This window comes from Nycticebus coucang, chromosome 24, assembly GCF_027406575.1.
Source record: "Nycticebus coucang isolate mNycCou1 chromosome 24, mNycCou1.pri, whole genome shotgun sequence".
In the NCBI taxonomy this organism is placed as follows: Eukaryota; Metazoa; Chordata; class Mammalia; order Primates; family Lorisidae; genus Nycticebus; species Nycticebus coucang.
This window is the reverse complement of record NC_069803.1, coordinates 28,016,234-28,029,412: the sequence shown is the minus strand read 5'-3', so window position 1 is coordinate 28,029,412 and position 13,179 is coordinate 28,016,234. Positions and strand designations below refer to the sequence as shown.

The following is a 13,179-nucleotide window of genomic DNA, read 5'->3' as shown; positions in this document are numbered from 1 at the left end:
AGTTGTTCCTTTATTTCGGGAAGAGCCTGCCTAACTCTGATCTGCTCCTGTGTTAGGCTGGAGTTGTTCCTTTATCTCGGGAAGAGCCTGCCTAACTCTGGTCTGCTCCTGTGTTAGGCTGGAGTTGTTCCTTTATCTCGGGAAGAGCCCGCCTAACTCTGGTCTGCTCCTGTGTTAGGCTGGAGTTGTTCCTTTATCTCGGGAAGAGCCTGCCTAACTCTGATCTGCTCCTGTGTTAGGCTGGAGTTGTTCCTTTATCTCGGGAAGAGCCTGCCTAACTCTGGTCTGCTCCTGTGTTAGGCTGGAGTTGTTCCTTTATCTCGGGAAGAGCCTGCCTAACTCTGATCTGCTCCTGTGTTAGGCTGGAGTTGTTCCTTTATCTCGGGAAGAGCCTGCCTAACTCTGGTCTGCTCCTGTATTAGGCTGGAGTTGTTCCTTTATCTCGGGAAGAGCCTGCCTAACTCTGGTCTGCTCCTGTGTTAGGCTGGAGTTGTTCCTTTATCTCGGGAAGAGCCTGCCTAACTCTGATCTGCTCCTGTGTTAGGCTGGAGTTGTTCCTTTATCTCGGGAAGAGCCTGCCTAACTCTGATCTGCTCCTGTGTTAGGCTGGAGTTGTTCCTTTATCTTGGGAAGAGCCTGCCTAACTCTGATCTGCTCCTGTGTTAGGCTGGAGTTGTTCCTTTATTTCGGGAAGAGCCTGCCTAACTCTGGTCTGCTCCTGTGTAAGACTTCTTAGATGGGTGAGAGAGAGAGACTGTGGGGGTGGGGTGGGGGCAGGGGTGAGTGTGTACATGAGGAAGTGGAAAAAAATAACCTTAAGGAAGACAGTTAGTCTGGATATTCAAAGAGATGACCAGGACTTAGGCATGTTGGTTCCCCCACACCAACGTACTGGAAAAGGAACTTTGGCTGCCAACTCACAAGCCCAGATAGGCGGGGAGCTGGAGGGGCCACACGCGCTGCCTGACCAGAGGGCCGGGGTTCAGCACTTCAGCTTCTAACTCGTGGAGACAGATGATCCTTTTGCTGAACTCAGCTGGCATCACTCTTGATTGGTTCTCAGTTCTTCAGCGCTCTGAAAGGTGGAATTTGGATTACAATCCCATCTGTGACATTGCCAGCTGACATCAGATAACCTCTTGGGTATCTTGGCTTCATTTGCTCTCCGTGTTAAGATAAGGCATAAGGTAGAGCAACTGGATGAGATAATTTCTTGAGACATTTTCTGTCTCTGAGATCTGTGAACTTTTAAATGGTTATCATCAGTGTCAAGAAGAGCAAAAAGCAAATGGAATTTGAAGCCGAAGAATTTTAATAACAGGCGTATTGAAATTTAGATGGTAGAGTTGTCCTTTAAAATGATCTCAGGGTTTAATGGAACGTCTTTGCTTGTAGCTGACGATTTCAGCTCTCAGGATAATCTTGATGACCCAGAGGCTGGCGGGTGGGATGCCACCCTGACTGGGGAAGAAGAGGAAGAGTTCTTTGAGCTGCAAATCGCGAAGCACCACGATGGGGAGGTGAGTGCAGCATCAGGCGGGAGGTGAAGGGCGAGTTCCTCATCCTTTCCCTAGGCTTTTGAAACAACCGGCAAGGTAATCATTTCAGTCCTCACTTATTTCAGAATACATAAATTCTAGGAAGAATGGAACCTGAGTATCGGGGTGGCCATTCGCCTTCTTTCTCCCGCTCCTGTTAACACCTCCCAAGTTGCGCGGGTAGCTCAGGTCAGCAGGCTCAGAAGCTTCATGCTTGTTGGTTAAGCAGCGAGAGATGAGAGCAGATGCTCTTGGAGTTTTTGGAGGCAAAATGGCGCCATGTTTGCAATTTGCTTTGAAATGCTTCTGTGAAGATTTCTTAAAAAGGTGGAAAAGTGGGTGGGGCCTTGGTGTGTATCACACTTTATGGGGGCAAGACATGATTGCAAGAGGGACTTTACCTAACAATTGCAATCAGTGTAACCTGGCTTATTGTACCCTCAATGAATCCCCAACAATAAAAAAAAAAAAAAGGTGGAAAAGAACAGTTGAAAGCAAAGTGGTGAATGCCTGATCTTAATGGTTGAATCTGAGCAATGGGAATTTATTCTCTCATTTTGAGTATGTTTGAAAAATTACATCATAAAGTATCTTCAGGAGGGAAAGCTGATGTGTGATGCTTTGCGGACACATCGTTATTAGGGGTGTCTCTGGGGTGCAAAACTCAAATCTCGTGATAAGGAAACAGCCAGCCACACCCACTTCAATGTGGCACATTGTACAGAGCGGCAGGTCTGCCCCGTCCGGCTCATCTGTGTCAGGCTGAGGTTCTATTCCAGAGTAGAGTGGGGGGGGGGCGTGACAACTGCATGTAATTTGTGAGCCGGGGCTGAGAAAATAGGAAAAGTTGAATATGGATTCTATAGTAGATTAGAGTAATTAATCAATGCTAAATTTTCCAAATGTAATAATTGTCCGCAGTTTACTTGAAGGTGGTTCAGTAAAAATATTAATAATTGTTGTCATGAGACAAAAAAGCCCCAGTGACCAAATGTTAACAGCATATAGGACATCCCTATACTGAAGTTCTGCAACTTTTCTTAATATGTGACCATTTTTAAAAATCAAAAAATGTAAAAGCAAGCCGGCCAGAAACATCACGCTCTGTGTTTTCCAGGCTGAGGACTGAGGCCACATCTCACAGTCCCCTGTCATTTAGCTCTCAGACTAGAACTTTGCTTGTGGCTGGCCTGTGCCCCTCCCGCCCAAGCCGGTGGTTTCCTTGGGAGGGTTGTTTTGTTTTTGTTTTTGGAGAAGAGGGAGAAGTATTTTCTGTCTGCTCTGTAGGTTAAAGCCGAGGCCTCCTGGGACTCGGCGGTGCACAGCTGCCCCCAGCTCAGCAGGGGGACCCCCGCAGACGAGCGCGTGTTTCTGATCGTGCGCGTCACAGTGCAGCTCAGCCACCCGGCCGACATGCAGCTGGTGCTCCGCAAACGAATCTGTGTCCATGTTCACGGCCGCCAGGTGAGTCTTTAACTCTAGTTGAAGAAATGACGTTGACCAGAGGTCTGACGCGAGGGTGAAGCTGCGGCCATGATCCCTCTGAGGGCCTTGTGTCCAGGTGGGGTTTTGGAGGCACTGAGCTGTTCTTTTCCAGGTGCCTGCTGCTGTCTGTGACCACACTTGCTTAGGCCCACATGTGTCACCTAACTTACTTCCTCACATTTTAAATTGTTATGCTGAGTCTCTCTTATGGCAGATTCACAAATTATGGTTGTTCCTTTGAAGGCCACTCAGCCCTTTGATGAGGAAGTTCTTGTGGGTCCTGCAAGCTGAGGAGGTGCCCTGGCGGGCACAGGCTGCTCACCCTTCTCTTTCCAGAGCTTTTCTCTCTGCCACTCTTTGGTGCATGTATTTGGCTTTGGGATACAAAGGTGAATAAGAAATGAGCTGGGCACGGTGAGATGCACTTGTAGTCCCAGCTACTTGGGAGGCCTGAGGCAGGAGGATTGGTTGAGTCCAAAAGTTCAAGACTCACCTGGGCAACATAGCAAGACCCCATCTCCAAAAAACAAATAGTCTGTGTCCTGAAAGAGCCCAGTCGATTTGTGTAGGTCCGTACATGAACAGGTAGGTGCTCCCCACTTGGGACGAGATTGTGGGCGAGAGGATGAAGATTTCAGAGCAAGAAAGTCAGGGAAGACTTTGAGGAGTGAACACTTTACAGAGAGGAGTTTTGGCCAGGAAGGTGAGGAGATGGCTGTCCTGGGGACTGGAGGAGATACGTGTGCAGACATAGGAAGGAAGGGTGGGCGGGCTTAGAGGACATGAGGAGCACAGAGTGACAAGGGCGGGCTGCGTGTGCCAAGGCTCTCAACATAGTCACAGATGGACCGGGAAGGACCTTGTGTCAAGTGCAAGGGTTTAGTGGAGAAGTGTAAGAATTTAAATTCTTCTGTTACTGGTTTTGCAAATATAAGGATTTGGGAGATTGAGTCTGGAGATCTTTGGAACTGTCTTATCTCCCTTTTTTGAGACATTCTCACTATACTGACTAAAACCAGTATAGATGAAAATCTTTTCATTTAAAAGAGCACAGTCACGGTTGACAGGCTCCTAGATGTAATCTCCACCTTAAAAATTAATCTTTAGTTCTAAATGTCACACTGATATCAATCTTTGAAATGAAGACTGGCGGTAATGCTGTTAAAATCGCAGCTCTTTAGCTTGGCAACCCAACATCAATAAAACCCAGGTCTCAGGGTCGGCCGCCGGTGTATACCGTGTATCTCCCATTCATTCTCCGGCTCCCTTTCTTGTAAATCTGTGAGGGATTGAAAAAGGCATGCTGCTCTTGGGGAGCATTTTGAAGAGTGATTTTCCATTTCAGAATTAGACGTCCCATTGCCAGGCCCTGAGACCCGCACGGCCACACCCACCGTCCCTGTGGAGTCTTCCGCGGAAGGGGCCCACGTGGAGTCACCACGTTTCTACTGTTTGTTTAATTATGGGGATGAATTGCCACATATTTTTTCCTGGTTGAAGTGATTTGGAAGTATTGTAAGGGATGCCATTTTCCCTCACAATTTCAGATAATTCATTCCTAAAACTTGCATCTTTATTGCAGGAACAGGGCCTTCCGCCTGACCTTAACCCGTGCTGGTCGCAGGCCCACTTCACTAAGCTTCACACAAGTAGAAGAAAACTCGACAACAGTAGCCTCTCCCCTCCTCTGGCCTGTGTGAAGCCTGGGGCTGGGCCTTAGCAGTACAGTGTACCTGGGCTGGGCCACACTGCAGGGCTCACATCCGGGAAGCCTGGGGCTGGGCCTTAGCAGTGTACCTGGGCTGGGCCACACTGCAGGGCTCAAATCAGGGAAGCCTGGGGCTGGGCCTTAGCAGTACAGTGTACCTGGGCTGGGCTGCACTGCAGGGCTCACATCCAGGAAGCCTGGGGCTGGACCTTAGCAGTGTACCTGGGCTGGGCCGCATGCAGGGCTCACATCCGGGAAGCTTGGGCTGGGCCTTAGCAGTACAGTGTACCTGGGCTGGGCCACACTGCAGGGCTCAAATCAGGGAAGCCTGGGGCTGGGCCTTAGCAGTACAGTGTACCTGGGCTGGGCCGCACTGCAGGGCTCACATCCGGGAAGCCTGGGGCTGGGCCTTAGCAGTACAGTGTACCTGGGCTGGGCTGCACTGCAGGGCTCACATCCGGGAAGCCTGGGGCTGGGCCTTAGCAGTACAGTGTACCTGGGCTGGGCTGCACTGCAGGGCTCAAATCAGGGAAGCCTGGGGCTGGGCCTTAGCAGTACAGTGTACCTGGGCTGGGCTGCACTGCAGGTCTCACATCCGGGAAGCCTGGGGCTGGACCTTAGCAGTGTACCTGGGCTGGGCCACACTGCAGGGCTCACATCCGGGAAGCTTGGGGCTGGGCCTTAGCAGTGTACCTGGGCTGGGCCGCATGCAGGGCTAACATCCGGGAAGGAGGAGAACTCAGTGGTCTTTTTGCTTTCAGAGATGCTAAAATCTATTACAAAATTAACCAAAGATCATTGAATATGAAATAAATTACTGGCTGGGTTTGTGAAATTATCTATTGCTTGATTTCTCTATTTTCTTTGGCGTTTCTTGTTTCTGCCTTCCCTTTTGTGGGGGGCAGGGGTGTGGTGCCCACTATGTTTCTCTCTCACCCTGTTCTCTTCAGCGTCTGCACAGTGTCTGGTGTCAGCAGCTTCTTCAAGTGAGTCATTTCTGCATTAATTCAACAGTTCAGTCCTAACTGTGCAGAGAGCGCAGTCAGCACAGATAGTGACCGTGCACTCTTAAATCATTGCCATAACGATCCTGCTTTGGTAAAGAATTTTAATGCCTGAACTTGTCAATATTCATGGGACGAGATGTCCATCGTGCTGGGGGGGGTGGGGCGTGCATAACAGGATAAAAGTGTAAATGTCGCCAGTCCTTGCTTACCTCTGAGTTAGAAGGTCATTTATCACGTGGAGGTCAGCAGTCTCATTTCTGCGTCGGGCTGTACACTGGACAGTCGTGCTGTTCCTGTATGTTGGTAACAGGACCTGTCACGCACTGCAGGTATCTAATGAATTGTTCTGTGCACCACCTCCGGCACATGGGGCCAGCGCCCTACTCCTTTGAGCCACAGGCGCCACCCTGGTCTCTTTTCTTCCTGTTAGAATGACCATAGCATCCTTTATGTTGTCTTTTTGTTAAGAAGCTCAGTTTTTGAGATGAGAAACTATATGATCTGTTTTGTTTTTCTACAGGGTTTTGCTCAGAGTCTCCTAAAAAAGATGTCTCATCGAAGTTCTATTCCTGGCTGTGGAGTGACTTTTGAGATTGTCTCCAATATTCCAGAGGTGAAGGATCATCTGCAACTTGAATTCACTAGAAATAAACATGTGACAGCAGCTGACTTCCTAAAACTTTCCACCCAGCCAAGAAATAAATACGTAGAACATGAAAATGTGGAATCAGGCAAATGCTACAGACTTCCCTAATCTTAATTCAAGGCAGAATTCTCTAGTTTAAAAGTTACAGTTTTAATATTTTATTGAAAAGGAACTTTCTTTTGAAAAGCAAAGCACCACCTTTTTACTCACAGAAGAGGTAGAAGAAAGTAATGATAGAACCCGGGAGGGGAGGTGACGCAGCACAGCAGAGATGCACATTTGATTGTGGAGGCAGAGAGGAATCTTGTTTCTGTCATTTATTAACAAAGTAAACTTGGGTAAATTACTCGGAGCCTAAATTTTTTTTTGTCAAATGGGGTTAGTAATAGCTTCTATATAGGGATTTTGAGGATTAAATGAGGTAATGCATATAGATTATTTTTTTTCTTTTCTTTTTTTTTTGAGACAGAGCCTCAAGCTGTCGCCCTGGGTAGAGTGCTGTGGCATCGCAGCTCACAGCAACCTCTAACTCCTGGGCTCAAGCGCTTCTCTTGCCTCCACCTCCCAAGTAGCTGGGATTATAGGCACCTGCCACAACACCCGGCTATTTTTTGGTTGCAGCCGTCATTGTTGTTTGGCGGTCCCGGGCTGGATTTGAACCCACCAGCTCCGGTGTATGTGGCTGGTGCCTTAACCGCTTGAGGCACAGGTGCCAAGCCTGCAGATTATTTCTGTCGTCATTCCTATGACTATCATTTTGTTAGTACTACTGTTTTTATTTCTGTCAGACAAGTGGAGCTTATTAAAATTACACCTGAGGGCAGTGCCTGTGGCTCAAAGGAGTAGGGCGCCAGCCCCATATGCTGGAGGTGGTGGGTTCAAACCCAGCCCCGGCCAAAAACTACAAAAAAAAAAAAAAAATTACACCTGATAGAGGCTTGATGGCAGATACGGCTTACACCTTCTGCTGTGTAACTCCTGAATTAGATGGGTTCTTCCAGGCTGGGGTACAGCTGGGTAGTAGAGGAGCCCCTTGCAGGGGCAGTGGAAGGAAAGGAAAAAGAGAAAGTTCCTTTTCCCACAGGCTCTAGCAGAAAGTGAGGAGTGAGCGAGGGGTGTGGAGACTTATTCCTCAGAAGCGAGTGATGAGGGTGCGAGACAGCTGGGGTGGGGCCGTCCCCCCCAACCCCCCTAGCATCATGGACACCTGTTCTCATCATTTCAGGGCTTAGGATCTGTCCATTGATCTCTGCTGAGGATTTGCACAGGAGGTGGACAATGCGTATTTTAATACAGATACAAGTTTTTATGAAAGAAAGCAGTAGCTTACCCAGGACTCAGGTTTTATCTTGTGTCTCTCCTATTGCACAACACAATACTCTGATACTGTCAGATAGTAACTGGTTCGTTCTTGGATTCTCCAAGCATTAGCCTTACATAGTAAATACTAACCATTTACTGATCTAATTTGGAGCCTGCTGAACATTTACAAATTAAGCCTGTTTGCAGAGTTAGACTAGCTGTAAAATCTTAGGTCTATAGTATACTCCGTGTGCTTCAGACACTCCTGTACAATCTACAATAAGCACATGTGTATGTTTAGCTCGGAGACTTGCTCTTTAGTCTGTATATCTGAACACTTCATGTTTTCCCAGTGGTTCAGATCTTCCTAAACGGAGCGAATGCAGTTGAGAAACAGCTGTTCTCTCTTCAACGCCCCTTTCCTCTCCTCCTCTCCCACTTGGTTTCCTTATCCCTTTCAAACACGCTTTTATTCTTAGGTGATCTGGTTTCAAAGGAGAATAAAAGTGGGGGAATCAACTTGAAGATAAACGTAACCCCATGTGGTCGGGCTGTTAATAATTAGCCAAACATCTAAGCTGGCAAACACTTTCACATTATCAAATCTTGATCATAAAGAAAAAAATCATAAAGCTGATTGTGTAAGGATTTTTTTTTTTTTTTTTGTAGAGATAGAGTCTCACTTTATGGCCCTCGGTAGAGTGCCATGGCCTCACACAGCTCACAGCAACCTCCAACTCCTGGGCTTAAGCGATTCTCTTGCCTCAGCCTCCCGAGTAGCTGGGACTAAAGGCGCCGGCCACAACGTCCGGCTATTTTTTTGTTGTAGTTTGGCCGGGGCCGGGTTTGAACCCGCCACCCTCGGTATATGGGGCCGGCGCCCTGCTCACTGAGCCACAGGCACCGCCCCTTGTGTAAGGATTTTAAAAAGATCCTTTAATAAGTAAATTTCATCATGAAAAATCCCCCGAAAGTTTTTATTATGTTCCATATTATGGGAACCATTAGGGTGTCACGCACGGCAAAAAGAAGCCGTCTCAGGCCAGACAGTGACAGAGACAGTTTTGTTTTTTTTTTGTCCTTACAAAATCAGGACAATGTCCATTCCCTTTAGACACTAACAGGATTTTGTATTGGGTGGTGAAAAGAATATTCTGCCAGGAGCCAGGAGATGTAGTTCGAGTCTTGTGACCTTTGCTAATTACGTGTCCTTCCTCTTTTGTCATGTAGAAAATGAGGATCATTCTTCCTTTTCAAGTCTCCGGTAAATTACTGGTAGGAGACAAAAGTGTGAACTTCTGCCATCTTACAAATCCTCCCATGTTCTATGTGTTCTGAGACCAATTTAAATTTTTAAAAATATCTTTGAAGGGGCGGCACCTGTGGCTCAAGGAGTAGGGTGCCGGTCCCATATGCCAGAGGTGGCAGGTTCAAACCTAGCCACGGCCAAAAACAAACAAAAAAAAATATCTTTGAAGGCCGGGTATGGTGGCTCACACCTGTAATCCTGGCAGTCGGGAAGGGCAAGGCAGATAGACTGCTTGAGGTTAGGAGTTTAAGACCAGCCTGAGCAAGAGCAAGATCCTGTCTCTACTAAAAGGAAAAAAAAAAAAAAAAAAATAGAAAAAGTAGTTGGGCATTGTGGCAGGTGCCTGTAGTCCCAGTTATTTGGGTGCCTAAGTCAAGAGGATTGATTGAGCCTACGAGTTGGAGGTTGCTGTGAGCTATGATGCCACAGCACTCCATCCAGGTGGGACAGAATGAGACTCTGTCTCAAAAGAAATACCTATCTTTGAAGTTAGAATGTGTCTTACAGTTGATGGCACCCTGAAGTTGACTGGCAGTTTTTTCTTTATGCAGTTTTTGGCGGTGGCTGGGTTTGAACCTGCCACCTCCGGCATATGAGGCCGGCGCCCTACTCCGTTGAGCCACAGGCGCTTCCCTCCGTTTTTTTCTTATATAAAATTATGTTTTGTCTTTCAGTTGATGGCACTTGAGGTGCAGTGGTGTATGGATGTGCATGTTATAGTTTTGACATTATTGTAAGGAACGTACAAGTAAATAAAATATCTGGTGTTCCCTGAGAATAATGATTTGCTATGAACCCACTTTGCTTGATATAATTAAATACATACGTAAAGTCCCTCCCTGATGCGTGACTATGCCATCGATGTGCACAGCCAGCTTATATAGGAGGAGCGGGGTGGATGGGCTTTCCCAGAAAGCTCAGTAAGAACTTCCCTGTTCACCTCTCTTCTTGCTCAACTTGGAGCCATTGGCCTCTGCCCCTCCGGAGTTGAGGATTGAGACCAGTTTTAGAAACTGCCATGTCCTGAGTAGGTGGTCTGCAGGGCCTGCTTAGTAGTAAGAGCTGGAACCTGGCTGCTTCTCCCACCCCCCTTCTCCTGCCAGGGTGTGGGGATCCCACCTCCACGTCATCCTGGCTCCTCTCTCACTCCTCAGGAGTTTGGGGAAAGGGGTCGGGCAGGAAGCGTGTTCCTGAGATATTGCTGTTATAGAGGTCCTAGTTCTTGCTAGCCTGCAAAATCCTTTCTAACCCAGTGATGGTTTTATTGTTTGGGGGTTTTGCAGTGGGAATCGAGAACAGTTTTGTTGAGAACGTGCTGTGTTTTAGCTCTGCTGTGTTTAGCTTTTTAAGTTAACCTAGTAGCCTAATGACCATTTCAGTATTTCTTGTGAAAATGCATTTTGAGTTCCCAGAGCTGACTTTAAGTGGAGTTTTGGGATACACCCTGTTGGCCCAGACTGCGTGAGCATGTCAGGAGCTTGTCTAATGTTTCCTTCGGCGACAGCTTGACATACAACCTCCTGTTCTCAGGATGCCCAGGGAGCAGAGGAGAGAGAAGCTCTAGCGAGAATGGCTGCCAATGTGGAGAACGCTGCCTCGGAGGCGCACATTGAGAAGTACCTGCGGAGCGTGCTGGCCGTGGAGAACCTCCTCACCTTGGACCGTCTGCGCCAGGTAGAGCAGCGCCTGCTGGTCGGGGCTCTGGCCGACTCTCTGTAATGGCCTGTACTGTTGCATCTAAACTTTTGAAGAATTGGCCAGAATGAGTGTTGACTAATCCAGAGGGATCACAATTGGGTCAATTTGTCATGTAAGGCAACAGCGTGGTCGGCCCACGCCTGCTGTGGATGGTGCCGCTTTGGGGGGTGTTTGACGCAGACTTGACCTCTGTGCATTTTCTGGTTCACAGGAAGTGGCGGTGAAGGAACAGTTAACAGGGAAGGGGAAGCTGAGCAGGAGGAGCATCAGCTCTCCCAGCGTGAACAGAGTGAGTAGCGGGGCCCTCAGTTCCGTGCTGTACGCCTGGGTCCCCTTCCTCCCTTTACTCCAGTCACTTTTTTTTTTTTTTTTTTTGAGACAGAGTGTTACTTTATCACCCTCGGTAGAGTGCCGTGGCATCACAGCTCATAGCAACCTCCACCTCCTGGGCTTACGCGATTCTCTTGCCTCAGCCTCCGAGTAGCTGGAACTACAGGCACCCACCACAATGCCCGGCTATTTTTTTGTTGCAGTTTGGCTGGGGCCGGGTTTGAACACGCCACCCAGTATATGGAACTGGCACCCTACCCACTGAGCCACAGGCTTAGAGCTTCTTCTGTGACCTTTAAATCTCACTGCAGATTTCCCTTCCTTCCTGGGGTGTCTGTGTCCCTGCACCCCGTTCCTGCTGCTGATTTAGGGACGTATCATTGAAGTACCTTTCAGATGTTCCCCTTTATTTTCCGGTCACCACTGGCTTGCGTGTACACTCTAGGTGCACAGGGAATGTTTGTGGAATTAACGAGAACTAGCCAATCACCCGGGACAAGTCAGTTACATTTTCTGGGCTTTCATTAATCATTTTTAAATTAAGGAAAAGTCTGGACGAGGCTTACAGACTGGTTGCTCACAGGCCATACAGGATAGTATATTTCTTTTTTTTTTTTCTTTTTTTGGTTTTTGGCCAGGGCTAGGTTTGAACCCGCCACCTCTGGCATATGGGACCGGCGCCCTACTCCTTGAGCCACAGGCGCCGCCCAGGATAGTATAAATGAGTAAAGTAGACTATGTTTATTTCGTAATGGTGGTGGTAAGTCATGTGTTATCTTTTAAAACATAGATTAATTTATAGATACGTTGAATGTGGGAATAATTCTTCACAAAGAAATATGCTCATGGACCCTTGATTCTTTGTTGCATTTTTCATTTTTGGTAGAGACGTAGATATGAAAAAATAACTTCCATTAAAAAACAGATGTAGATGTGAAAAATTTTAACAGTTTAGAGTAAAAGTTCAAGTGCAAGTGTCAGGAAGAACAGCTTACTGTAGCCTAGTGTTTGAGGGGAAAGAGTGGGTGATATGGGGGCGTTCCTGCTGGAGACCCCCGTGGGCCACGCAATGACTACAGAGTGACCTCCTGGCCACCTCAGAAAGATCGGGCCCATTCTTAGACAGTTAGAAATACCACTTCAATTCAAGGTAAATATCTTAAATATCTCCTCATTACTTCAGAAAATGATACGTTAAAGTATACTGGTCCACGCAGAGTCTTGCTATTTGGAATCGGATAGTTTCAAATAAAGTTTGTGAGTTTACATTGGCTACAGATACCCTGAGAAAGGGACTATAAGCTCAGGCCCTGGTGAGATGACCCCTGTCCCGTAGAAAGGGCAGCAAATGAAACCTGTTCTCACTCAGGTCCAGCTGGTGGTCACCTGATAATCCTAATGTCCAGGTCTCACGTGACCCTTCACCTGAAAATCATTAGTAACCAAGTCATTGTTTTTAGTGTCCCCAAAGCCACTAAAGTCCACAGCTTTGGTCTCAGTGACCTCGCTGCTGCCTTCCCGCATTGACGCCCGGCTGACCGTGTGGTCAGAGCCCTAGACGGTGTATAGTGTACATCAGCACAAGAAGGACTGACCTTCCCGTCTTTCTTCTTTAGTTGTCTGGAAGCCGACAAGACCTCATTCCGTCGTATAGTCTCAGCAGCAACAAGGTGAGTGTAACTATTCTTATCAGTTCTGGGCTTTTCCCTTTGAACCTTCATCTTCTCAAATATCACTCTATTCGCATGCCAGAGTTTTTCCTGTTTGTTTGTAGTACGGGAGGTTTATTGGGAAGTGTTCAGAGTTCACTTCTTTCTCTCCACCGGTTAAAGTAAGGTTTACAAGGCCTTCTTACTATCGAGGTTGAAAACCACATTTTTTTTTTTTTTTTTGCGCTAAAGTTTATATTTCTGTTTAAAATATTCTTCCTATTTGTGTCAGAAAGGAACTTCAAATCAGATTTTGATGAAGTATTGATGTAGTGATTGAAAAACGTATGAGAAGTAAGAAATTTATGCTAAAACTTAATATTTGTTATAAGAAAGAAGAGTAAGGGAACAGAAATTTTTAGGTGGAATTTATTTCCTTAAATGAAGCTTGCCCCATTTAACAGAGTTTTAAGCATAGATGACTCTTAATTAAGAGAGCTTGGCACG

General features: G+C 47.1%; 1 protein-coding gene across 4 annotated transcripts in view; it reads left to right on the top strand.

The window, feature by feature from the left end:
• KIF13B (kinesin family member 13B) overlaps window positions 1-13,179 on the top strand; it is a 166,105-nt gene that overhangs the window by 113,185 nt on the left and 39,741 nt on the right. For all 4 annotated transcript variants that reach the window (XM_053578417.1, XM_053578418.1, XM_053578416.1 and 1 more), the window contains exons 30-35: window positions 1,396-1,520; window positions 2,826-3,002; window positions 6,259-6,351; window positions 10,526-10,669; window positions 10,905-10,982; window positions 12,640-12,693. In XM_053578417.1, the coding sequence (XP_053434392.1) occupies window positions 1,396-1,520; window positions 2,826-3,002; window positions 6,259-6,351; window positions 10,526-10,669; window positions 10,905-10,982; window positions 12,640-12,693 (671 nt within the window). The remainder of the gene's footprint in view (window positions 1-1,395; window positions 1,521-2,825; window positions 3,003-6,258; window positions 6,352-10,525; window positions 10,670-10,904; window positions 10,983-12,639; window positions 12,694-13,179) is intronic.